Genomic DNA, 26189 nt, shown 5'->3' on the forward strand with positions numbered 1-26189 from the left:
CCCAGCTTTTCAATGGGCACAAGGCACACAGTAACACCCTGGACGGGGCGCCAGTCCATCACAGGGCAGACACACACACATACACACACCCATTCACCTACAGGGCAATTCAGTGTCTCCGTAATTTTAAACCAAGATGAAGAAACGACTCACTATTAAAACACAAATGGCTGGAGCTTCTGTCCCAAATACTGCTTACCTAGCTGCTATTTCAGCTCGACTCTGAAAGAGGACATTCAATAATTATAGACAGGACATTCTGCTACCAAGGATCGGGCAGTGCACATAAACACAGAGTTGTTTTAAACAATTATCTAATCAGTATGATGACACATGCATCTCATCTGATTCAAAATGACATCACTGTATTGCACAGGGCAAGAGAAGTCAGTGGATGATTTAATGATTATGAAAGTAATAAAAGTGATAAGATATAAACTCCAGCTGTCAGCAGTCATCCAATCTCAACCAAACTGAACACGTGTGAGACTCTGGACTGATGTACTGTTTGCTCCACCATTATCATTAAAGTAACATCTAAGGGGGGACTACAATGGCACAGTGGTAAATTACAAGTGGTAGCCCATAACTGATGGGGTCCAGGGTTTGAATTCCAAGTGATTTCATCTGCCAGTCAGGTATCTACATACATACATGATTGGCTATGTCTAGGGGGATGGTGGTCGAGGCACCACAATGGATTGGTGTCCTCTCTGGTGTGTTACTACATTGCCAGATGCAAACCAAATCTGTGGTGACCCTTACCTGGATAAAGCTGGGGTTAAACGTAAAATGAAATAAGGCTGTTTTGGAGGCTTGCAACAGCCCAAAATCCTACTACTATACTATGCTGTCACCCATATGAATCTTGTAAAAATGCCACATGCTGCATCCCAATCCATTCAATGCTGTTTAAAATGAATCATATAAAATTGTATACAGTTGTGGTACAGTTGCATTTCAAAATACAAACAGTGACAGCAGATTTGGTGCAAAATGCACATTAGATTAGTACTTACCCTTAACATTAAAAACGATCTTCTTGAAACTACTTTTAGGCATGATGAATCATACTGTCTATGCTAAATAAACACATTTGCAAAGACTGTACAGTGGTGTTCAAAAAAATAGCAGTCCAACACCATTAACTTGATAAATCAAAGTTTTTAGTAGAAATGCTGTTTCTACATAGCAAAAAATTTACTTGAAAGTGTAGTCGAGTATTGAAAACAAAACAAACCCAACAATTAGGACATGCATGCCGTTCATTCTGAGTAATCGAAGCATTGATTGAAAGGGGGTTGTTCAAAATAATAGCAGTGAGGAGTTCAATTGGTGGTCATTCATTCTGCAGAAGAACGGGTGTCAATTTTGGCCCTTATTTAAGGTAGGAGGGGGGCAAATGTTGCACAGGTTGGTCATAGCGCATTTCCTTCTGAAATACTGGGTAAAATGGGTTGTTCCAGACATTGTTCTGATGAACAGCGTACTTTGATTAAAAAGTTGATTTTAGAGGGGAAAAAAAACATACAGAGAAGTGCAGCAAATTATTGGCTGCTCAGCTAAAATGATCTCAAATGCCTTAAAGTGACCAAAACCTGAAAGATGCAGAAGGAAGCGTGGAACTACTGTTTGAATGGATCAAAGAATAGCCAGAATGGCAAAGGTTCAGCCAGTGATCACCTCCAGAAAGATCAAGGAACATCTGAAGTTCCCAGTGAGTACAGAAGATGATTAAGTGAAGCCAATTTACCAGCAAGAACTCCTTGCAAAGTCCCGTTATTAAGAAAAAGACATGTCCTGAATGGGTTCAAATTTCCCAAGGAACACATTGACTGGTCCAAAGAGAAATGGCTCAACATTTTGTGGACTGGTGAAAGCAAAATTGTTCTTTTTGGGTCAAGTGGCCATAGACAGTATGTCAGACGACCCCTGAGCACTGAATTCGAGCCAAAGTACACTGTGAAGGTAGTAAAGCACGGTGGTACAAAACTATGATATGAGGATGTTTTTCATACCATGGTGTTACGTCTATTTATCACAGACGAGGGATCATGGATCAGTTTAAATATATCAGAATACTTGAGATCAATCATGTTGCCCTATGTCGAAGAAGAAATGTCCTTAAAATGGGTGTTTCAACATGACAATGACCCAAAACATCTTGGTTACAGACAAACAAGATTGAGGTAATAGAGTGACCAGCCCAATCCCCTGACTTCAATCCCATAGAGAACTGGTGGGCTGATATCTGAAACACATTTTTTTTTAGGCAAAACCCAAAATTGCAGAAGAACTGTGGAATGTAGTCTAATCATCATGGACTGGAATACCTGTTCAGATGTGCCAAAAGTTGATCGACTCCATGCAACACAGATCTTGGAAACAATTGTTATGCCACTAAATATTAGTTCAGTAATTTAAAGTAAAGTGAAACCTCAAACATTTTCAGTTTATAGATACATTTTTTGAGTTTTTAAAGAAAAATGCTGGCACTGCTATTTTTTTTGAACAACCTATTATTCATTTTTCTTAACTTTCTGTAAAGGATTAACACAAACTGGCTAAATGTTGTTAATGTTTTGATTTAGAATTAAAAGTGTAGTATTTTCAGTGCATTTGCATTTATGGAAATAAAAGTTATTATAATGATTTTGTGCTTTATTCACTTTTTTAAAAATCACTGCTATTTTTTTGAACACTACTGTATATGGTCTAAAGTATGTGCATATCTGGCAAACTTTGAGTTGTCCCCACACCTTTGCACATATAACAGTCTAAGCTTTCTTGGAAAAGCTTTTAGAAACATTTCTATTTCTAATGTGTATGGTAATTTGGTCACATTGTTCAAAAAAGCATTTGTGAAGTCGGGCGCAGTCTCCCAGTACTAACACTGTAAAGCTCATTTTACAGACCAGATACAAACTGTACATTTCTAATGTAACTTTATAATGTGGCTTCTACCTGTTGAATGGGGGGGAGCAGGGAGGGGGGGGGGGAAGCAAAAGAAAAAAAAAACAGTTGCTCATTTTGTATTAAGACCACTTTAATGAAACTCTCATTCATGTGAATGGGCTTATATATATAGAGCTGTTTAAATACATAATCGCAAGGCAATTAACGTGTTTAATCTGAGCTGTGTTTGGTAAAGCAGATTTTCCAGTGAACGGTGATGCGTTCGATTCTGCAAACATCAGTAAAAAAAGGCCACCAGTCATAAAGGCTGGATAAGTCACTCAGTGCTTATGATTTAATAATCAAAAGCCTGACTGAAGCTTCGTTTCTGTCCACCGCCTCTTCCTCCACCTCCTCGTCCTCCACCGCCTCGTCCTCCACGTCCTCGCCCACCGAACTGGCTGTTATTTCCTCGGAAACCGCTGCGGAATCCACCCCGACCGCCTGGCCTTCCACCTCGGCCACCGAATTTTCCGCCGGACGATCGTTGCATGCTTTCCTCCAGTTCGGGGAGTTCTGTGGCAATAGCAAGTTGCCATCTGCGACTATCCTGCCATTTGTCCTGTAAAGAATACACATAACGTGTTAATTGCTGTGTTTTACATGTTAGTCATAGCGTCAGAGGTGGGGCTTGAACCAGTGATCTTTAAGTTACCAGTCTGGTACCTTAACCACCAAGCCATTATTACCCTATATTATAAAGCAATGGGACCAGGTGACGTATTGCAGTGTGAAACCCACTGCACCTGCCCACACTGACCACCCACAATCATACTAAATAGGGTTGGCTCGATACCACTTTTTTATGTCCGATACCGATAGATACTGCAAATTGAGTATCTGCCGATGCCAATACCAATCCGATACCCTCATTTCTCCTCTCAAACAACTAAGCAGTTATTTTCCTTAAGCTTAAAATAACTTCACACAGCTGACATGATGACCGCGCTACTAACAGGTTTCACTTACGTTCGAGCTACGTTCGTGTCTACAATTGGAAGATGTGGATGTTAATCAAAGACAATGGACCAATTAGAATCAACAGAGAGTTTGGTTGAGATTTTCCATAAAAATTCTGTCACGTTTTTAGATGATTAAAAACCAAAGCGCGCTTATTAAAAACCCAGCTGGATTTTGAAGAGGACGTGTGTGGCTAAACGGGAAACGGTGTAGTTTGTTTTTATTTCATAACACTAATAGATTAATCATTGAGGATGCGAGAGATCTTCAAGCCGGGTCAAGATAGGTTTTCTTTATCACTTATAAAGCGCTTTTTATTGTGTTTAAACAGTGTTTTTAGATGTGGCAGTAGTAGATGATTTTTTAAAATGCTAAGTTTAAGTAGATCATTGTGTTTTAATTTCTAAATGGCCTTATTTACATTAAGTTTTGGATCGGATTACACGTTTTTTTCTTCTGATGTCCGATCCAGTGATTTGGGCCAACATCGGACCGATACCATCGGTATCGGTGCTCCCTAATACTAAATAATGGAAAATAGATGTCAATACAACTGATGATAGCATGAGGAAGAGATCATGGAATGATGCCGGAAGACAAACTTAACATTACTACATACCATACAAGTCTTAAATTGCCAGTATGCCAAATGAATATGTCACGAACACTTGTGCCATTCTGAACTTACATTTCGGTAAACACGTTTAAGACATTTTCTAGGTCACAGCTGCGCCTAATGCCAAGCTTACACTACACGACTTTCGGAGCTGTCAGATCGCTGGACAGTTCACACTACACAACTGGATCTCTTGCAATCGGGAGTCTTTTAGGTCTTTGTGGTTTTCACACTACACAACTGATCTGTGATGGAGGGTCACACACTACATGATCAGGAGGAATCGCAGATGAGTCTGTCTGGTCTCCCAAACTACGTTTTGTCATGAAAACATGCTTGAGAAATGGGGTCAAAGTTAATTGAGCGCTGATGTGTAGCGTAAAAGCAAAGAGGAAAAATAAATGAATCCGAGTGGATTTGGCAACGCGACCAGCAGGGATTGTCTGTTCTGTAGTGAGTTGGAGGTTAATAAATATTTTTTGCAATGCATTGTTGGTATTATGGTTTGGCGTGGACGATAGGATCACAAAATACCGTAAATCCTGTGTATGCACCGATGTATTCTGATATAAACTATATTATGCCCGTCCTACATTTTTACATCTCCTTCCCCGGGTTTCCCCTCACCCCGTATCCTGCGTTCTCATTGGCTGTAGTTCGATGCCGCACTCGCTGCCACTCACACACCACATGATTTTGAGTCGCCGACTTTAGCAAGCTCGATATTTTTCTGGAGTCTGCCACTTGGCGAGCCGCTCAGATTGAGTCATTGAGTAGTTCACACATAGCGATTGAGAGCAGAGTTTCGATCGCGAGCGAACACGGAGTTGAATGGCAAACGACGGCAAATCTAGCGGCGACCTGTCAGCGAGCAAAAATCAGGGCAAAAATTGTGTAGTGTGAACTAGGTATAAGCCAATGTGGAAGTAACACAGGTCCATGAAAAACTTTACTATTAAATATTTATTATTATTATTATTATTAAAAGAATTATTGAGGTCTTGTCAGATTAAGACAGTTCACATTATCCACCAATAGTCATCATTTTATCATCAAAATAAAGCTCAAAAGTCAATCCATCTGAGGATTTCAATAGGCAAATGTAATAAGTGTCTCTTTTGGTAGCTTGTGGTCATGATCACATGTTTCTCACTCAGGTAACCTTGTACTGGCAACTAAAGTTGTGAAACCTGAGAATCAGGAGTCAAACAGAATCAGTTTCCTGTCAAATACGAGACATTAAAGAACTGGAGCTCTCAACTCTAACGCTTGCTTACATCAGCTATACAAACAAACCTGACATGGGATTATAAATGTACTCTCACCACAGCTTGCTCGGATCAAATTCTGCAAGACTGCAATCACACCCACACACACACACACACACACACACACACAGTAGTCCACTCATCCACATACCTGGATTTCTTTCACCTTATCAGCTGGAACGTCAAAGCATACTCCCTAGAAAAAGGAAAATAGATTTTAGAAAGCATAATCAAATATGTTTCATTTGTAACCTGAACAAATGCAAAAAGCTACAAAACATATACATACTGATCAGTCATAATATTAAAACCACCGCCTTGTTTCTACACTGACTGTCCATTTTATCAGCTCTACTTCCAATATAGAAGCACTTCGTAGTTCTACAATTACTGACTGTAGTCCATCTGTTTCTCTGCATGCTTTTTTTAGCCTGCTTTCATCCTGTTCTCCAATGTTCAGGACTCTCCCATGACCACTACAGAGCAAGTATTATTTAGGTGTGTGTTGTGCTGGTATGAGTAGATCAGACACAGCAATGCTGATGGAGTTTTTAAACACCTCACTGTCACTGCTGGACAGAAAATAGTCCACCAACCAAAAATATCCAGCCAACAGCGCCCCGTGTGCAGCGTCCTGTGACCACTGATGAAGGTCTAGAAGATGACCGACTCAAACAGCAGCAATAGATGAGCGATCGTCTCTGACTTTACATCTACAAGGTGGACCAACTAGGTAGGAGTGTCTAATAGAGTGGACAGTGAGTGGACACGGTATTTAAAAACTCCAACAGTGCTGCTGTGTCTGATCCGCTCATACCAGCACAACACACACTAACACACCACCACCATGTCAGTGTCACTGCAGTGCTGAGAATGATCCACCACCTAAATGATACTTACTCTGTGGTGGTCCTGACCATTTAGTGCTTCTATATGGTAAGTGCAGCTGATAAAATGGACAGTGAGTGTAGAAACAAGGAGGTGGTTTAAATGTTATGGCTGATCAGTGTACACCCACTGAAATCTAAACTTCACATAACTACATTTAAAGCTATTTTGTAGAACATAGATACTATCGATGACTGTAAAACATCATCACACATAAAATGATATGAACTCCTTATACTGATGTAAACAAACTGGACTCACCTTTTTGCCTTTAAGGAATGTCATTCCCTTGATCTGATTGTCTATCTCCTCCCCAAGCTGCTCTTTCAGGCCTCGCCAAGCATATCCGATGTTATGCATCTCCATAGAGCAGTTGAGCACGAAGGTGGTGTAACCCTGCAGGAAGACAAAACATGCATCAATTAGTCGGCTTCAAAGTACAGGAGCTCAAAAATATCTACCATGGCCTGAACTATTGCTGAACATGCTTGCAGTTAAATTGAGGGTTCTTATCCATAAAGACAATAATAAATAATAAATGCAAGTTGGTGGAAGGTTTTAAAATGGGTAACATATTTAACAATTCGGGTCCCAGTCAGTGTGGAGCCACCAGCAGGGAGGTGACCATTCCATTGCGGGGCAACACACATAATAACTTCATCACACCTAGGAGAACTTCAGGCCAGCCTATCATTTAAAAGTATAGCGTTTAGCAGACACCTTTATCCAAAGTGACTAAAAAAGTGTTGCTAATTACGGTGCAAACAATTTATGATTAAGGGCATTGTTTAGGGAACCACTTGGCGGTGGTGTGGCCTGAACCAGTGACCTTTCAGTTACGTGCCCAGTATCCTAACAGCTAAGCCATTACATTTACATTTAGCATTTACATTTTCAGCATTAGCAGATGCTTTTATCCAAAGTGACTTACAGTACTGTGACAGTATACAGTCTAAGCAATTGAGGGTTAAGGGCCTTGCTCAAGGCAGTTGTAGCCCAGCAGTTAAACAGTACCAGGTCATGTGTTGCTGTGTGGGGCCCACTGTACCAGCTGTGACACTGACCACCCACAACCCTACCAAATATCTAAGAAATTAATACCCCACTAGGGATGTTACAGTTAATACATTTAATTATGTAATGCGTAATCTTACAGAATCTGAGTTCAGGAGGGATCTCTGCTCTAGACTTGTAGCTCCTGAGATGTGAGCGAGAGCAGCTGCTAGTGCTTCCACAGCGCCTCGTTCTTCTATTAAGCTCTCGGCGGCTTTACGGAAATATTCCACAGCTGCTGCGGGTACAGAGTCCAGAAACCTGCCATGAAAACACACACAGCTGATTACTGACACTAAAACAGAATGAATGCTATTGCTGCTGCTCCAGCAGTATTGACATTGTGAGGTAAACCAGTGCAGAGACCAATTAAAATACCATTAAAAACTGGTGTAATTAATATAAATCATAGATTGTATAATATGACAATATAACATATTGGACTATAGCCAGTATTCTTGATTTTGGGCCTAAATGACATAACCTTTTAAAAAAATATTTTAAAAATTAATAGTTTTAATTATACGTTTTTCAAATGACAACACAAAGCAAGCCCTGCCGTCTCACACACCCAGCCTTGTTGGAAAATGAATAAAGGGAATCTTGAATGGCCCAGCAATAAAACAAGCAATCCTACTGGGCAAAACCAATGTAATTTCTATTACTAATGCAATTATAGCCTCATAAAAGCACTAAAAAAGGGAGGGAATGTAATTAAAATTACATGGCGTGACACTTTACATACGTGATACTGAGCCGTGTGAGAATCTGCCTCGGGCAGGTGAAAACAAGTGGTTGTCTACTAAACATAATAGTGTTAGTTAAGTTTGGTCAGGGTAGGGGTCTGCAGCAGTACATTTACATTTTCGGCATTTAGCAGACGCTTTTATCCAAAGCAATCTACAGCACTGTGACAGTATACAGTCAGAGCAATTCAGGGCTAAGGGCCTTGCTCAAGGGCCCAACAGCAGCAACCTGGCAGTGGTGGGGCTTGAATCAGTGACCTTCTGATTACTAGTCCAGTACCATAACCACTAGGCTACAACTGCCACTGGTACAGTAGATAGAACTGGGTATATGGATACAACTAGATTATGAGAAAGTGAAAATATAAAAGTATTTGGACACTCAACCATGAGCTTTTTGGGCTTTCCATTTAATTTATTTGACCATTTATTTATTAGAACTATAACGTCAAGTTTTACACTCTTACATTCATGACTGGTTACACAAGGTTCTTCAGTTCACAAGTTTATTGTCAAACACAGTAATGTACACTTTTGTATCTCCAATTCACCACACTTGCATGTTTTTGGACTGTGGGAGGAAACCGGAGCTCCCGGAGGAAAACCCACGCGGATACGGGGAGAACATACAAACTCCACACAGAAGGGACCCGGACCGCCCCACCTGTGGATCGAACCCAGGACCTTCTTGCTGTGAGGCGACAGTGCTACCCACTGAGCCACAGTGCTGCCTGGCTTTCCATTAGCTTTAGAAAAAAGACAACTAGTATTAAAATAGATTGACCTCTGTGTGATCATTTTAGCTATAACTGCGGCCACTGTTGTGAGAAGGCTTCTCACAAGACTTTGAAATATGTTGTGCCCAGTCAGTCAAAAGAGGATTTGTATGGCTGGGCACTGATGTTGGTCAAGAAAGCCTCAACTGATGGGTTAGGGCTTTGTGCAGGTCACTGAAACTTCGTTAAACCAGACTTAGAGCTTGCTTTGTGCACATGGGCACAGCATTGCTGGAACAGGAAAGGACCTTCCCTAAACCATTTCTGCAAAGGTAAAATCATTGTTCGCATTTGTCTTGGCTGAAACACGTATGTTTAGTAATTAGCGGAGGTGTTTCAATACTTTTGTCCATATAGTGTACTATAACAATATGCAACGTCAATCTTGGAGGTGTGAACAACACCCAGGTTATATTCATAGTCTGAATTGGTTGCCCAGACAACCAGTCTGTATGGCCATAAAGTCTGAATACAACTCATATTAAAATTAAAGATATATGAGATGCGCCCTATGTGTATTGTTGACGTTTTTCAACACAGGTGACGAGCGTGTCTATGCTACTGCACAGCACTCCTTAAAAAAAAGACCGCGCCTTCGAAAATTCCATGGAAAATTATTTAATATCTGATGTGAGTCACCTGACTGCATCTTTACTGGAGGATTTGATAATGTCATTAGCAGTTGGTACGCCTACTCGTTTGAAGGTCATGCCCTGAAGGATGAGAACAAAAGAAGGCTGTTTAAGAAGATCATGTTCTAAGAAGAGATGCTAACTGAAGCACAGGTAACAGGCAGTTCAGAGCTGCTGCAGACTCACGGCTTTCTGTTCTACGTAGCGCAGCTGGTCTTCTTCTTTGCGTTGGTAAAAACAGATGCAGACGCCAGTTCGCCCGGCTCTGCCAGTTCTTCCAGAGCGGTGAATGTATGACTCGACGTCCTTAAGGCAACAGAAAAATTAGTTAACGCTTAATATATTAACTGTATATACATACACACACACACACACATACACTGATCAGCCATAACATTAAAACCACCTCCTTGTTTCTACACTCCCTGTCCATTTTATTAGCTCCACTTACCATATAGAAGCACTTTGTAGTTCTACAATTACTGACTGTAGTCCATCTGTTTCTCTACATACTGTTCTGGCCTGCTTTTACCCTGTTCTTCAATGATCAGGACCCCCACAGGACCACTACAGAGCAGGTATTATTTAGGTGGTGGATCATTCTCAGTACTGCAGTGACACTGACATGGTGGTGGTGTGTTAGTGTGTGTTGTGCTAGTATGAGCACTGATGGAGTTTTTAAATACCGTGTCCACTCACTGTCCACTCTATTAGACACTCCTACCTAGTTGGTCCACCTTGTAGACGTAAAGTCAAGAGACGATCGCTCATCTATTGCTGCTGTTTGAGTTGGTCATCTTCTAGACCTTCATTAGTGGTCACAGGACGCTGCCCATGTGACACTGTTGGCTGGATATTTTTGGTTGGTGGACTATTCTCAGTCCAGCAGTGACAGATATACTGTAGAATCATCGGTCTTTAATGTCAAACACAGTCATGGACAATTGTGCATCTCCAATTCACCTCGCTTGCACGTCTTTGGACTGTGGGAGGAAACCAGAGCTCCTGGAGGAAACGCACACAGACACGGGGAGAACATGCAAAGGACCCGGACCGCTCCACCTAGGAATCAAACCAAGGACCTTACTGCTGTGAGGCGACAGAGCAACCCACCAAGCTGCCATGTAAATGTATCAAATTACATGATCAATTATGCACATGTGGACGCCTGGCCATGACATGTTGGATATCACATTCCAAACGTTCAAACTATCAGTATTCATCCACCAGAGCAGTCATGCTGAAAGAACAAAGAGACTTCCCCAGACTGTTGTATGAAGCATGCAATGAGTGTGGGTCAAGCACCACATATTTTAGATCATATACCGTACATTCGGTTAAAGTGCAGTAACTTGATGCCAAAGACAGAGCAGAAAAGCCTAATAATTTAAGAGCTTCTAACCTTGGGAGGTGAACACTGAATGACCAGATCAACTTCTGGGATGTCGAGGCCTCGAGCGGCGACGTTGGTGGCCACCAGAACCTCAAAGGTGCCATTTCGGAAGCCCTTCAATGTAAGCTCTCGCTGCTTCTGAGGAATGTCTCCATGGAGGGACTGGGCACTCTGGAAAAGAAAAACAAAATCAGTAATGTTATATGACAGGATTTCTGAGCATTGGTACTGGAGGCCTACTGTCCGAAAGGTTTGAGCTTTTTCTACTCTGTAAGACACCTGATCCAGCTCACGTAAGCTTAAGGTTAATTAGATCAAAGCCTCCAGGACTGGACCTGAGACTGATTGGACAGAAGGGCAGGGGTTATTATGTGATGGCTCTTACAAACGACTGCAGAAGAATCACTGGTATGTACAGTTGTGGTTAAAGCTTACACACCAACACAGCCTTACAAACACGTTTTCTGTGACTGACTGTACCACATGTGCCCATATAACAAGTACTTGTTTAAAATAAAATGGAGACATATCTAACTCCTGTACATCCTCCATACTGACCGAGGGAAACCACAGATTAGCTCATGCCCATTCATGTGTGAAACCATCTGGCTTTTCTTTTTATCAGCCAGCGGTAAATTTCCAAGTGTAAATTTACACTTTATTAAAGTATTCCTCAGCCAGACCAAAGGTGACCCCTCAGACCCATCTGAACTTTCCTCGAACAAAGATGGACAACTGTATCTGTAGAGACCCCAACACTTTCAGGCCACTAGATCATACAAACAAACAACTGGCCGTATTTACACAGCACATTAACAGCAGTCTCTTTGCTGAGCTCAGGAGGAAACCTCAGTCACTGTGTAGTCAGTTAATATAAAGGCCTAGCAACCATACCGCATCATAAGTTCGTGTAACAGACTTTTCTGTGGTGTAATGTGCAGCTGACCAAGTCTAATGTATGCGTTTACATATTAAGTGCATTTTGTCCCTTGTTCCATAATCAACGTAAAAGTGTACTTCTCTACACACGATCATCTCTCTGTAGTCTGTACTGCACCTCAAAAAAACAAGACAGTAAAGTTTTATGCTCCCGATAATTTGTCTAAACTCGGTTACACAAGCAATCAATTATAATTTTATAATTAATAAGTATAATTTAATGACTGCTGTGAAATGTAGCACGGATTTGTTCTTTAAAAATGCGTGAAATCTGTGATTTTGAAATTGCACACTTAACATGATAAAAGAACTTAAAGGTGTGAACATCTGATTACACACAATTATCCCGTCACTAATGAACAAGCTTCGAGCTTCATCACTGACAAACGTAACACACGTGAGTCACTGCGATTCAAAATAATTCTGATGAACAAAGCAAACTGTGTCATGCAAGTTTATTGTGAGTTATAACAAAGTTATGTGTGCAGAATAAGCAAAGCAATTAACCCAACAATTACTGTAATTTACCAGGGTTTAGTGTGAACAGATCTAAGTTTAGGCAGAAAACATTACTCAAGCTATTTTAAAAATAAATAAATAATTAAGTACAGTGTGTTATTGGTAGGTCAGGGATCAGTTTGCGTACCTGTTTGATGGAGGGATTCATGGAGAGCTCATGTGCTTCCTTCTTGGTCTCGCAGAAGACGATGGAGCGGCCGTGGCTGCCGCTGTACACCTGCACAACATCGCCGATCACCGCTGCTCTCTGGGACCAGTGGCACGCGATGGCCATGTGCTGCAAAACAAAATAGAAATGCAGAAATGTGAGTGTGTAGATTGTGGAATTGTGTAGACCAGTGGTCTTTATTTATTACCAGTCTGCACAGAAAGAATGAATGAGAGATCGCAACACACTTCGGTTGTTATTGTCTCCTATTACCCCTAGGTGGGAGCGTTTCATTGCAGTGAAAAAAGCTCAGGGTTCCCACTGATTTTCCATCATTTGTGAGTAATACTGTCTATTTTGAACCTCCCGCCCCTGCGGGTCTGTGAAATTATATCTTACATAGAACCGGTCTGCGGTGCAAAAATGGTTGGGGATCGCTGGTGTAGACTGTGAAATGGTTTCTTTATATTAACCCTTTAAAGCCTGAATGACCAAAACATTGTATCAAAGTATCAAATAGTACACATAAATTTTTTCCAGGAAAACAATATACATACTGATGATGTAGAGGTCCCTAAAACTTGTGTATCAAATATGATAAATGCTTAACGTGAAAAAGAGAGCTTAACGCGTCTTGTTGTACTAAAACAACGAGCGATGAATTTCGGCAGTACAGAGCACTTATAACCAGTGATAACGGAGAGAAATGTAGAGTTCCTATGTCATACTTTTAAGCCATGTGACTATCCTGACAAGCTAATTCTCAGCCCCCCGAGGGGCAAAACCACCACACGTGAAGTAAATACAGCTAAACAGATATATGTATGGTATTAAATGGTGGGTTTGATGGTTATTTCACACAAATGGATGTTCGTATTGTGAAACTTTAGTGACAATTCATGGCTATTTGTGCAGAGGGACTCGGTGAGAGCAAAGCGCAAACCGCTTCTCATGTGAATGCACTAAAGAAAGCAACAATGGTGACAAAAATGAGGAACAGAGTCTATGTAACAACATGTTAGTACTCTTTACTTTCTTTATGTAATGCCCACCGTTGATGGCGCATGCTTGGTTCTCCAAAAACTGGTGGAAACTTGGGTCGGTTCTCTAAACACACGCCAAGGTTCGAAGAAACCCGAACAGAACCGTTCAAGAACCAAAGATCTTTTGGTGGAAAAGCGCTGTTTGTGCCGCTGAGAAATTAGTGAAATTTATATAGATGCACAACCGGCCGATAACACAGCTGGGGATCGGAACCTGAATTGCTGGATCTCATCAGTAATGGGCTAGAATAAATTATTGCTCCACCAGCCAAACGGCCTCTTGAAAGCATATTTTTAAATAATTGATTTTATTCACCTCAGTGAAGCAGTTTGGTGTGGAATAAACACCTAAAATTTTAATTAAAGAACGGTATTCACATGTAGTATGGTTCACAATGCTGCAGCTCAAGTGCTTACCAAAACAAGAAAGATCAATTTACACCAGCCTCATTTAGTTCACATTAACAGCCTAAACGATTCCACATTCATGACCTAAATGGTTCGGCTCCTGTTTATCTAAGTGATTACCTAAATCACGTAAGTACTCTGTTTAGCAGAGGCAGGATTAAACTCTGCCAACGTCTTTAAAAACTAAAACATACAGAACCTTTTTTAAATTTTTCATTAAATGGACACAACCTGCATCTAAGCATTTTTACAGGATGCACTACACCACACAAAGGAGTGTTCGTGTCCGTTCATACTTGTTAAAGAAGTCAGTATAAATTCTGCTCAGTCAGAGATTGTTGGCTAAATAAAACACATCAGCAGCTCTATATTGCTTCGGTCATGAAACCTGATCAAATCCCACATGAAACCGCTTCAGGGCTTATTTTAATTGTAACAGTCTAATGAATCATTTCTATGTAATAAAAGCCCTGACTCAAAAGAAAGAAATCAACTAACACACACGTCTGCCAAAAAAAGCATCCTCATTCTTTTACGGCAGCCGGTTAAACCAGATTGGAAGAAAATAAACGCAGATTTTGACCACATATCTTTGTACATTTAATGACTACTGGGGCACTTTAGCATTTCAGCCATAATCAGCCACTGTTAAATGGCGAGCAGTCATAAACAGCCAAAGTTTGTGAATGTTCTAGAAAAGCGGAATTGATACCTTTATGCCAGTTGATCCCTGGCATCCTATAAGATTTAGGTTAAAAAATGCTCGGGTGGAACAGTGGTCTAACGTGTGAGCACACCACTGCGGAGTGTTCAAACTTGTGAGTTTGAATCTCAGCAGAGCCACTGACCTGGCTGTGCGTCCATACAAACACAATTAGCCGTGTTTGAGGTAGGGACAATCGCACTGGGTCTCTTTCCGCATGCAAACTCCACACAGAAAGGACCCGGACCGCTCCACCTGGGAATCAAACCCTGGACCTTCCTGCTATGAGGCGACAGTGCTACCCACTGAGCCACCGTGCCGCCACCCAGGGGGAAAAAATCAGTATGCTATTTATAGCTTATGACTCAAATACATAAGATTGAGTGCCCAGGTGGCGCAGCAGGATAATCCGATAGCACACCAACGCTGGGATTCTGAACTCCCGAGTTTGAACACTGTGCGCCCTCTAGCGGGCATAATTGGCAATGACTTCAGCAGACAAAATAAGCCATTAAGTCTTACAGGTGGGTAAAAAACTGGACTGTAAGTGGGTGGGGTCTTCAACGCTGTGTAAGGACCTTGGTTAGTAGCCCGAGGCGCCTGTACAGAATGTGGAGAAGCACAGAGATGAGGGCGTGCTCTCATGCAGACACGGGGTAAACATGCAAACTCCACACAGAAAGGACCCGGACCGCCCTACCTAGGGATCGAACACAGGACCTTCTTGCTATGCTGCCTTCTTTACAGTGCTGCCCTGAGCTGCTGTAATTGTGAATTGTAACTGACTTTTCATATGGGATTAATTAAGTTATCTATCTATCTATCTATCTATCTATCTATCTATCTATCTATCTATCTATCTATCTATCTATCTATCTATCTATCTATCTATCTATCTATCTAATAAGGTTGGTCGAGGTTTAAGCATCACGTTACCTTAAACACACACATCAAAACTTACCTCAACTGTAGTGGCAGTTTTTTGAGTCTTCTTGCCAATTAGGTCCACATGGACGTACTGTGGACGCATGTACTTTTTGGCCACGTCATAAACCCATGGAGGGCAGGTGGCAGAGAAGAGCAGAGTCTGAGGGTTACTGTCAGCACCTGAAACAAATGGTTTGGATTGAGTCTCACGTGTCATGTTACTTAAAAAAGATGTTCTAATTACTGACATACAAATAGCAAAATGTGATCATAGTATGATAAACAATGTATTCATTAAAACAACAGTTAAGGGGTTTGGCAGGGTGTCATAAGCAGCCTTGAACAACAACTTCTGAAATGAAAACAAATGAATTTTACATTACACCCAATGTTTGTTGACTTTGTTTCTATAGAAACAAATAAAAATCTGCTTAAAACTAATATAAAACTAAATAAAAAATAAAACAGTTATAGAAACCACAAATGAATTATGTCAGTAATTACAACTTCAATCATCAACAGTAAGAAATAATAAGCTTTCTGCAGCATTGTGGTTCAATTTTACCCAGCTTCTTGGCAAACCATCTTCATAGAATCACTTTGTAGTTCTACAAATACTGACTGTAGTCCATCTGTTTTTCTGCATGCTTTAGTAGCCCACTTTCACGCCATTCTTCAATGGTCAGGACCACCACAGAGTAGGTATTATTTAGGTGGTGGATCATTCTCAGCACTGCAGTGACACTGACATGGTGGTGGTGTGTTAGTGTGTGTTGTGCTGGTATGAGTGGATCAGACACAGCAGCGCTGCTTGAGTTTTTAAATACCGTGTCCACTCACTGTCCACTTTATTAGACACTCCTACCTAGTTGGTCCACCTTGTAGATGTAAAGTCAGAGACGATCGCTCATCTATTGCTGCTGTTTGAGTTGGTCATCTTCTAGACCTTCATCAGTGGTCACAGGATGCTGCACACGGGGCGCTGTTGGCTGGATATATTCGGTTGGTGGACTATTCTCAGTCCAGGGATCAGTGCTGCTGTGTCTGATCCACTTATACCAGCACAACACACACTAACACACCAACACCATGTCAGTGTCACTGCAGTGCTGAGAATGATCCACCACCCAAATAAAACCTGCTCTGTAGTGGTCCGGTGGGGTCCTGACCACTGAAGAACAGCATGAAAGGGGGCTAACAAAGCATGCAAAGAAACTAGTAATTGTAGAACTACAAAGTGCTTCTATATGGTAAGTGGAGCTGATAAAATGGACAGTGAGTGTAAAACAAGGAGGTGGTTTTAATGTTATGGCTGATCAATGTATATCGCTTCACTCATCTTTCATTTTCAGAGAAGGTGAAACTATAATCTCTTTACTTGTCTGAAGTTGGGGGTTCTTGGGATCGTACATGCATCTGCTCTTCAACCAGAAGAAGCTATTTTTGTTGACAAGCTCGTTTCAAGCATTTAATTTTTGAAGGAAGCGGTATGATCAAACGGAGATCATTCTACTTGATAAAATTACACACACCCTTTAAAATGACCTTGGAATGATTTCTGCATCATTAAAAAACAGTTCATACGTATCTGAATCATAATGAACAAATATATTTAGCCGAAACTAACAACACACAAACTACTACTATTAAGTAGCACCTCAATTCAGTAGTGACGTTCCCTGTAGCTGCTAATCACGCCTGCACAACAGTGTAAGAGACTGAAGGAAGACACCTTCTGAAATACCTTGCACAAGCAGCCCTCTTCTGGTAATACCACAGTATATCAATTTGTGAAGTATTTTTGAAGGAATTTTACTGTTACTATTGGCCTGTTGTTTACCTCCTTTAGCACTGCTTTATTGTGTTCATGCTGTAATCTTTGCAGACCTTGAGGACTGACACCTAGGTACCCAGATCAGTAATGTATTTAAGCTTTTGGATTTCCCTTGTTTCTTCTAAGGGCCCTCTGAACTGTGTTTTAATCTGAGTCTTTGTATAGGCGACTTCACCAGCACATTCTGTAGTATTTGTTACTCTGACGGCCAAATATAACACCACCCAGAGATTCAAGTGCTCAAGGTGTCGTTCAACTATGGCGAAAACTAAGGAGCTGCTCACACAAGCTGAGATAGGAGAGAATTAATTCAATTGCACCAAAAGGACGATGGGTATAAGAAGAATTCCAAGACCTTTCCATTCCTACAGACACCATTAGAAGTATTGACCAGACGTTATGGCACAGCAGCAAATCTGCCTGGCCATGGGAGGATTCTTTATATTTGATCCAGAGACATTAGCAATCTCATTAGGACAACAATGACAAACTGGAATTGACAATCTTGAGCAAATGACTGGCATGATGAAGTTACAGAAATACCAAGGCATTTTGAGAAGTAATGTGTGGCATTCTGTGGTGAAATGAAAACTTGTTAATAACAGAAACTGAATCTCAAATCCCTGTTTTCAAGCTACTTAGTAATTTAAATCTAAAGGTACACCAAGTTAAAAAAGTATGTGGACACCCGACCCATAAAGATATATAGTAGGAATATAGTGTGTTTGGTAATATATTAACAAAATGACCAAGTAAAACACCACAACATCTAATCTTTACCTTTTTTGTAAGAAGAAGAGAGGATCTCCTCTACTTGTTCGGCAAAACCCATATCCAGCATTTGGTCCACTTCGTCCAGCACTACGTGTTTCAGCTGTGACAGATCCAGCTTGTTGTTTTGCAGGTGGTCCTTTATTCGACCCGGGGTGCCGACCAGAACGTCAATGCCGCTGCGGATGGCATCCACTGTAGAGAAAATATTACACAGGTCAAAAGGAGTAATCCTTCCCTCTAGCCATGTTGAGTATTCATGATTGATTATAGATGCTTCGTGATTTTGATATTCTCAGCCAATGCCTGCCTGACATCACAAATACATGAGATGCAAGGGTGGGGGTAGAAATCTATATTGTGTACATAGTTGCTTCATGATGCATTCCAGGTTGCATTCTGTTATAAACACAACATTTAATAACTTCATGCTCAGATTTATCTATCATCAACCTACAGAACAATAACAACATACCTTGAGGGTTGTAGGAGCTTCCTCCATAGAAGCAGTGGACGGAAAGCTTCTTGGTGATGTCCTTAAAGTCTTTGGCCACCTGAATTGCCAGTTCTCGAGTAGGAGCAAGAACCAACACCTACATCGTTGAGACAAATGTGGTTAACATACACAGAAACCAAGTTCTATTTGCATTTACAGTCACTTTTGAGCCTCTATATTAGAAATGCCATATAAACACCCAGCCAGGCCCTATTGATCTTGCCTCTTTAATCAACAAGGCATATCTGCCAAGCAGAACTGTTTTTACAATATTATGTACCCAATGTTCTTGGCAGTTCTGCCACCAACAACCAAGTCATGGTCAAAGTCAGTGACTTATGCCCTGCGATGCGGTCACGTTAATATGCAAAGGTTCCTAATAAAGTCACCCATAATGGTAAAGTAGAGGTCATTTAGTTTTTTTTTTACCCCTGTTTAATCCTGGTCATGGGGGCAGTTTCCCCTAAAACACTGGGCACCAATACTTCAAGGGGCCGTGTTTCTCACATGTTGCACCTGGACCGAGACGTACCTTGGGTGGTCTTCCCCTCCTTTTGTCTGCAGCTTCTGACTGTAGCTTCTCTATTAATGGGATGGCAAAGGAGAACGTCTTTCCTGTGCCGGTTCGAGCTTGGCCGACCACGTCCTTCCCGTCATACACCGAGTTAAAGGTCTTCACTTGGATGTCGAACAGATACGTTGCCCCACGCTCTGAAAAAAGAACAGCCAAACAGTCAACAAAAAGTCAAGCATTTAAATTTATAGGTAAGCTTGTGACAATTACATAACAGTCTAATCACACGTGTTTGATGATGATAATGTCATTAAGTTGAAATATTACACACAAAATCATGAAAATTGGAAAATATATGCAGTCCTAGAACATACATTGTTAGAAAGTTAGCTGACACATCCTTACAAATGTAACCAAATAATTATTCTGTTATTACTAGGGTATCCGACACTAAACCAGTTCTGGAGATTACCTTCATCAAACACGCCAATTATGGCTGCGTGGACACCATGCCAGGTTGGTGGCTACGCTGAGGATTCCGCATTGACGTGCTAGTGCGTTAGACCACTGTTCCACCCAAGCACCCAATAAACATTTACTTTTTGAATTGAAAGGTGCAAATGTTTGAGGGTTTCCTGTAATGTGCTTGCTTATTTTTTACTTCGAAAATGTACCCACATGGACACTGATCAGGAGTCTTTAAACTTTGCCCAAGACTATAAACACAAATAATATGACACTTGACATGCGTTAATAACAAATATGTTTTTGTTAACATTTTAATTTAAATCAGGCAAAGTTTTTTCATCATAACTTTCCCCTGCTAGTCCTCCACTTACTAGCACAAAACTTGTCGTACATGAGAGAATAGGTATTTACTGGTCATACCTTGAAGTAGCTTGATGGTTTCATTAGAGATTCTGAAATTAGAAAAGGCTCCCTCCTTTTGCTCTGGTGTCTCCTGTGGAAGATATAAAAGCTACATTTACAACAACACCTTGGAGAAATCTAACCAAGCTAAACAATAGAAACATGTTGTAGTTCTACTATTACTGACTGCAGTCCATCTGTTTGTCTGCATGCTTTTCTAACCTGCTTTCACCCTTTAATTCAATGGTCAGGACCCCCACAGGATCACTATAGAGCATGTATTATATAGGTGGTGGATCATTCTCAGCACTGCAGTGACACTGTCACGGTGGTGGTGTGTTAGTGTGTGTCGTGCTGTAATGGGATCACAAAAATATACCTACCATCTCCTTCTCACTATCGCTGCTGGAGTCCTCGCTGGACTGGGCTGGTGTAGCATCTGTGGAATGCCCATTGAGCTTTAATTTAGACTTGGGGGATTTTGCAATAGTATCATTAACTGCACTGTCCTCTGGTGTCACATGCTTCTTTTTCTTCTTCTTCTTTTTCTAAATGGTGTATCAGGAAATATTAAGAGCAAATTAGTAGGGATGTCCCGATCATGTTTTTTTGTTCCCGATCCCGATCATTAATTTTGATCTCGATCCGATACCGAGTCTCAAACCAATACTTGTATTTTCTAGATATTGTCAGATAAGAACTAGATAATACTGTTCACACAGTGCACACTTCAAGTACATTACAGTTATTCAAATTAATCCAATGTACATGTTTAACAACTAAATAGCTCTGCAGTGCTGTAGGAAAAAAATTGCCTGCATCCAAGCTATTGCTTAATGTTCTTTTATTTTAACAAAATAAAAGTAAACAAACTTAGTGCAGCATTGTAGTAGTAAAACTAGAACACAAAATAAAGTGAAGGTGTACTTGTAGGCGTGTTGTAACTAAGCCAATCAGAGTGCTTGATACTGAGATGTCGTTCAGTCTTGTAACTCGGGCTGTATGTGGTCCTTTCATACTCGGATTAAAAGTTATTGTTTTGTAAACCGGAGTGATCCTTGACTCACACCATATAAACAGTAAAATTCTACAGTAATGAACGCAGCTCTGCTACTACCGCCTCGTGAAACGCTTACATTGCAGACATTACACTTCGCTGTTGGACTGTCCGTTTATGACAGCTGCTTGACCGCTGAGGTAAAACGAAAAAATCGGATTTACTAAAAAATGCCTTAATCGGGACATCCCTACAAATTAGGGACGTCGCTGATGAATTGATCAACCAATAACTGAAAATTCCTCTGACGAAAAACCATATTTTACATGTGTTTCTAGCAGCTGATGGATCAACATTTGAATCAAGAGCAAAGCTGCCAGGTTGCCACTGTTGGGTCCTTGAGCAAGGCCCTTAATCCTCAATTGCTTAGACAATATACTGTACTGTCATAGCACTGTAAGTCACTTTAGATAAATGTAAATGCAATTTTTAATGTTTAACTGACTGTTCTATATTATTGCTCATTCATAAGTTTTAAATTGCAGGCAATTCTGAGTGTGAGTTGAATTTATATAATTATAAATTTAATGTTTCTTTCTAGATAAACAGTGAACCCATAACCAAACCACGCCATTTAACAAAGCATAAAAAACGGTGATATACAGCTCAGAGCACGTTTAATATTTTGAGCATTTACTATACTCCTAACAGGGTTTCTGCCCTGTATACCAGATTTGGCACAGATTTTACATCAGATGCCTTTCTGATCCAACCCTGATATTTTTTTTCCTGGGCAATAGCAGATTACAACACTGGATCCAAACAAGAGTGGGCTAACATACTTTACAACAGCACCACCTTAAGTAAAAAAAAAAAATCTAATCATACAGCATAGTTATGTGGTGGATACCTCAGTCTGCTCGTCTGTCCCATTCACATGTTCATCACTGGAGTCGTTGTTTACTTTAAGTGGCTTGTTCTTCTTGTTCCCATTAACATCAGGAGAATCCTGCACTGTCCCGTTGGCTGTGTTCATCTTTTCACGTTTCACTTTCTTGGTAGCTGGTGGATCACACTCACTGTCCTCTGTTGCAGCCATTATTTTCTTGGTCTTCTTCTTTTTCTACAGGTTACACAAAACATAATTATGAGCAATGTAGTATCACATGCCAAAATTACTCACAAAATGTGATTGATTGACCTGTATCAATAATGTTGGTAGTCAGTTATCTCTTTTCAAGCAACAAAGTGCGGGTGCTGAAACTGGTCTAGTGAAACTTTTAAGGATGGACCTGGGTTTCCACTGGTTTAAGAGCCCAAGGATTACGTATAGGGATGTGGGCATTCCATCATCAGGAAAACACCATATAAACAACATGGTGTTGGACATGCCTCTTTCTTTGCGAACACTTATAATGGTCAAGGTTCTTGAAAAGCAATCAGCGTCTATGTGTGGCACAAAGGGATCGTCATAGATAGAAATTACATACAAGTCGAAAGACAAGTGCTTTTTTGCTTCACCTGTTATGATTGTGTAGAGTGATAATGCAGTGTGTTGAATCAACATGTGATCATGAAACTGTATGATCTCAGTGGACATTTCTGATTTCTAATTATGTGCATGGGTATTTTATGCATATTATGCATGGTCACAGCCATCAGGTTATGTGTCTGACTGTTTTGTTCCACTATAACACGTTTGATTCTTCCACAGACCACTGATGATTCATTACTGTTGTTTCTGCTGCAGATCTCTTGCTTTTAGTTGTGAATAATGGAAAGGTGGGTTAACAACATTTTTAAGGTGATGCTACGATGACCCTGATCCCCTCCAGCCCTTTAGCTGCTTGCTTCATAGGCTCACAGGTTCCAGACCAGCAAGATTATGGGACCAGAATCAGCACCATACCAGTGGAAAAGGGCTAAGTGAGCTCTTCAGTGAAATTGCTTCAACAGCCAATGTCTTTCTTGTTGGATACAAACTGCCCAATCTATTAGTTAGAAAGAGGGTCTTGTCTTTTTGAGAAGGAATGTTCTACCTTCTGTGGCACCACTGTACCAACCAAAGCTTGGTTAACGAATCAGCGTTAGAGTATCCTTCTCGCCTTCTCAATTCTCAGATCTGGATCCAATAGAAAACCCTTTCTAGTTGCAGCACAAAAGCCATCAATCCTAAATGAGGTGGAAGCTTTTGCATGAGAGGAATGGTTCAAGATTCCACAAGTAGGGCATCAAAAGCTTATAAACACTTACCAAAATCTCTTATTTATTTTCAGGGCAAAAGGACATTCGGTTAAGCACTGTTTGTTTGTTTATTAGGACAATCTAGTGTCATGTTTTACACTTTTGGTTACATTCATGACAGTAGTCACTCATTACACAAGGTTCATCAGTTCAGGTTACATCGAATACAGTCATGGACAATCTAGTGTCTCCAGTTCACCTTACTGCATGTCTTTTGACTGTGGGTGGAAACCGGAGCACCCGGAGGAAACCCACGCAGACACGGGGAGAACATGCAAACTCCACACAGAAAGGACCCGGACCGGCCCACCTGGGGATCGAACCTAGGACCTTCTTGCTATGAGGCGACAGTGCTACCCACTGTTAAGTACTGAGGCTTATGCTTGTTTATATCAATAAATATTCTTTCACTGTTTAATAATGCTTCTTGTTGTGTATTTTCATTTCATTCAATATGTCATCATAATACTTTTAATGTGATGGGGTCTGGTGTAGTATCAAATGCAACATTTGGTACTGTGGCAATACTACATGATAGATAAACATTACAAAGAGGAATACCAATTTTAAATGGTACTTAACTTAGGTAACGTAAGGTATTATACTAAACTCCAATAATTACATGACATTTTACACACAAAAAAGTCATTCATACAAGAATTCATAAAAAAGAAACTATGTGGTCTTTGGTTAAACATTAAAAGGCAGTATGATGAATAATATTCGATTTTTTTCTCCTGCTTGATAAAGTGACATAACTAGTTTACTCTGCTACTAATAAATTGTCATTTTGGAGCGCTGGTATGTACAGCCTATTGTATTATTCAACAGTAAATCAGATCGTGTGTATGGCCGAATACCAAATCCCCCTTTCCTCCCTACACAAGTGCACTACATGTCACATTAACAATATTCCATTTTCAGCATTTAGCAGACGCTTTTATCCAAAGCGACTTACAGTACTGTGACAGTATACAATCTAAGCAATCGAGGGTTAAGGGCCTTGCTCAAGGGCCCAACAGTGGCAACCTGGCGGTGGTGGGGCTTGAACCGGCAACCTTCTGATTACTGGTCCAGTACCTTAACCACTAGGCTGCCCTACATTCCTTACATTATATGTAGAACACATTAAAAAGCGTGCAATATGGGATTGGTTATATGGTCCCAAACAGCATATCAGTAGTTAAACAGGAGTTTATATTGTGCCCGAAAAAATAATTGACAGGAGCGGTAGTGCTTTAGTTATGAATGATATTTAGTAAATAGTCTTCGATTTGTTTTCAACACCACGTGGGTAACGGTGGTGCTAGGAGGCTAACTAGGTAGCCGCGTGGCTATTTAAATCCACGTTCAAACGTACACAGCTGATACAAACGTATAAATGTATATAAACACTTATGTGCGCGTTGTAATTACTTTGTTATATATAACGTAAATATATTATATTGTTATATGTAATATAAATATATGATGCTTAGCTTAGCTTAGCATAGTTAGTACGGCGACGCTTCCTATAAAAGTAAAATAACATTCTACTTGAACTTACTTTGGCTTCGATGTTCATCTCTAATCCCTCATCCACTTCGTTCATATTGATATCGTTGTCGTTACTGGAGAAAATAACCGATGGCATAGTGTGTTGTTTCTCCGGCAGATGAACACTGCCTCTGCCACGGGAACAGCAGAAAAAGGAACGATTAAACCCACACTCAAAGCGAATGCTATTCGTCGTGTTAATCATACCCGTTTTCCGACAGCGTTTGTTTACGCAAAGGTAGTGTCGATTGATCGAACGTCACGTCACGCGTCACGCAAGTTGTTGTAGTAACCAATCCGAACGCAGAGCACTTGCAAGAACTAGCCAGTCCTAGCCTAGAAGGCGGGATTAGGCGGGAAACGGGTAGGCAAAATAAAATACAAACGCATGGCTCACATGCGGGCAAGCAACCTGCACTATGGAAAGCCTCAAGGGTCAAATGCGTTACATTTGTTATGTTGTCATTAGGTAGTACTCTGTGTCGCTTGTATGCTTCATAGTAGTGGTGTGAGATACTGCAAAATGTGGTATCGATCCAGGGCCAGTATCGAAGATACCGATACTTTTTAATAATTACGGTAGCTGCATAATCAAATTGCTAAATCTGAATACATTTTCGTGACCTTTAAGTATTGTAATACATACATTTGTGTAAGTAGCTGCTCTCAGTAGGGTTGTACATTTTTAATAGTGACCGAATACACGTGTCCTTGTTAATTTAAAATAAAAACGATGCTATTCTGTATACATTTATAAGCACAACGTCAAAAGAAAAGAGCTCTCATTTACCAAAACACAAACACACGGAATAAGAGCCTCACTGCGCATGCTCCGATTCATTTGCGTAGGGGTGCGCAAAGTGCGTAAGGTACATCAGGTTCACGTTAAAAAAGATATGCTCCTGACCAATCATGATAAAACAAAATCCCTTATCAGGCTGTTTCTATAATTA

The 26189-nt window shown here is 40.6% G+C and overlaps 1 protein-coding gene across 2 annotated transcripts; it reads right to left on the reverse strand.

The window, feature by feature from the left end:
• Positions 1 to 3025: 3025 nt before the first annotated feature.
• Positions 3026 to 25393, reverse strand: ddx21 (DEAD (Asp-Glu-Ala-Asp) box helicase 21). 2 transcript variants are annotated; one of them, XM_063008253.1, is made up of 16 exons: positions 25247 to 25393; positions 22367 to 22579; positions 20843 to 21007; positions 20478 to 20550; positions 19608 to 19786; positions 19055 to 19172; positions 18589 to 18774; positions 16009 to 16154; positions 12873 to 13022; positions 11297 to 11458; positions 10081 to 10200; positions 9902 to 9975; positions 7842 to 8001; positions 6949 to 7083; positions 5951 to 5995; positions 3026 to 3517 (listed from the first exon to the last, which is right to left on the reverse strand). In XM_063008253.1, exons 1-16 carry the CDS (start codon positions 25331 to 25333, stop codon positions 3251 to 3253), a joined length of 2280 nt encoding a protein of 759 aa, XP_062864323.1. In that variant the 5' UTR covers positions 25334 to 25393; the 3' UTR covers positions 3026 to 3250. The 2 variants fall into 2 exon arrangements, with proteins under 2 accessions (XP_062864323.1, XP_062864324.1); XM_063008254.1 differs by lacking the exon at positions 20843 to 21007 and having other exon boundaries at positions 25247 to 25392.
• Positions 25394 to 26189: the final 796 nt, after the last annotated feature.

Source organism: Trichomycterus rosablanca, chromosome 14 (assembly GCF_030014385.1).
Source record: "Trichomycterus rosablanca isolate fTriRos1 chromosome 14, fTriRos1.hap1, whole genome shotgun sequence".
NCBI lineage: Eukaryota > Metazoa > Chordata > Actinopteri > Siluriformes > Trichomycteridae > Trichomycterus > Trichomycterus rosablanca.

What these genes read in the sequence shown, in the direction of transcription:
- ddx21 (XM_063008253.1), bottom strand. Translation starts at nt 25,333, where the DNA reads ATGCCATCGGTTATTTTCTCCAGTAACGACAACGATATCAATATGAAC. An exon ending in AAGCTCCTACAACCCTCAAG is followed by an intron (nt 18,775 to 19,054) that starts GTATGTTGTTAT and finishes TTTTCTCTACAG; the next exon opens with TGGATGCCATCCGCAGCGGC. An exon ending in TGAATCCCTCCATCAAACAG is followed by an intron (nt 11,459 to 12,872) that starts GTACGCAAACTG and finishes TTTCTTTTCCAG; the next exon opens with AGTGCCCAGTCCCTCCATGG.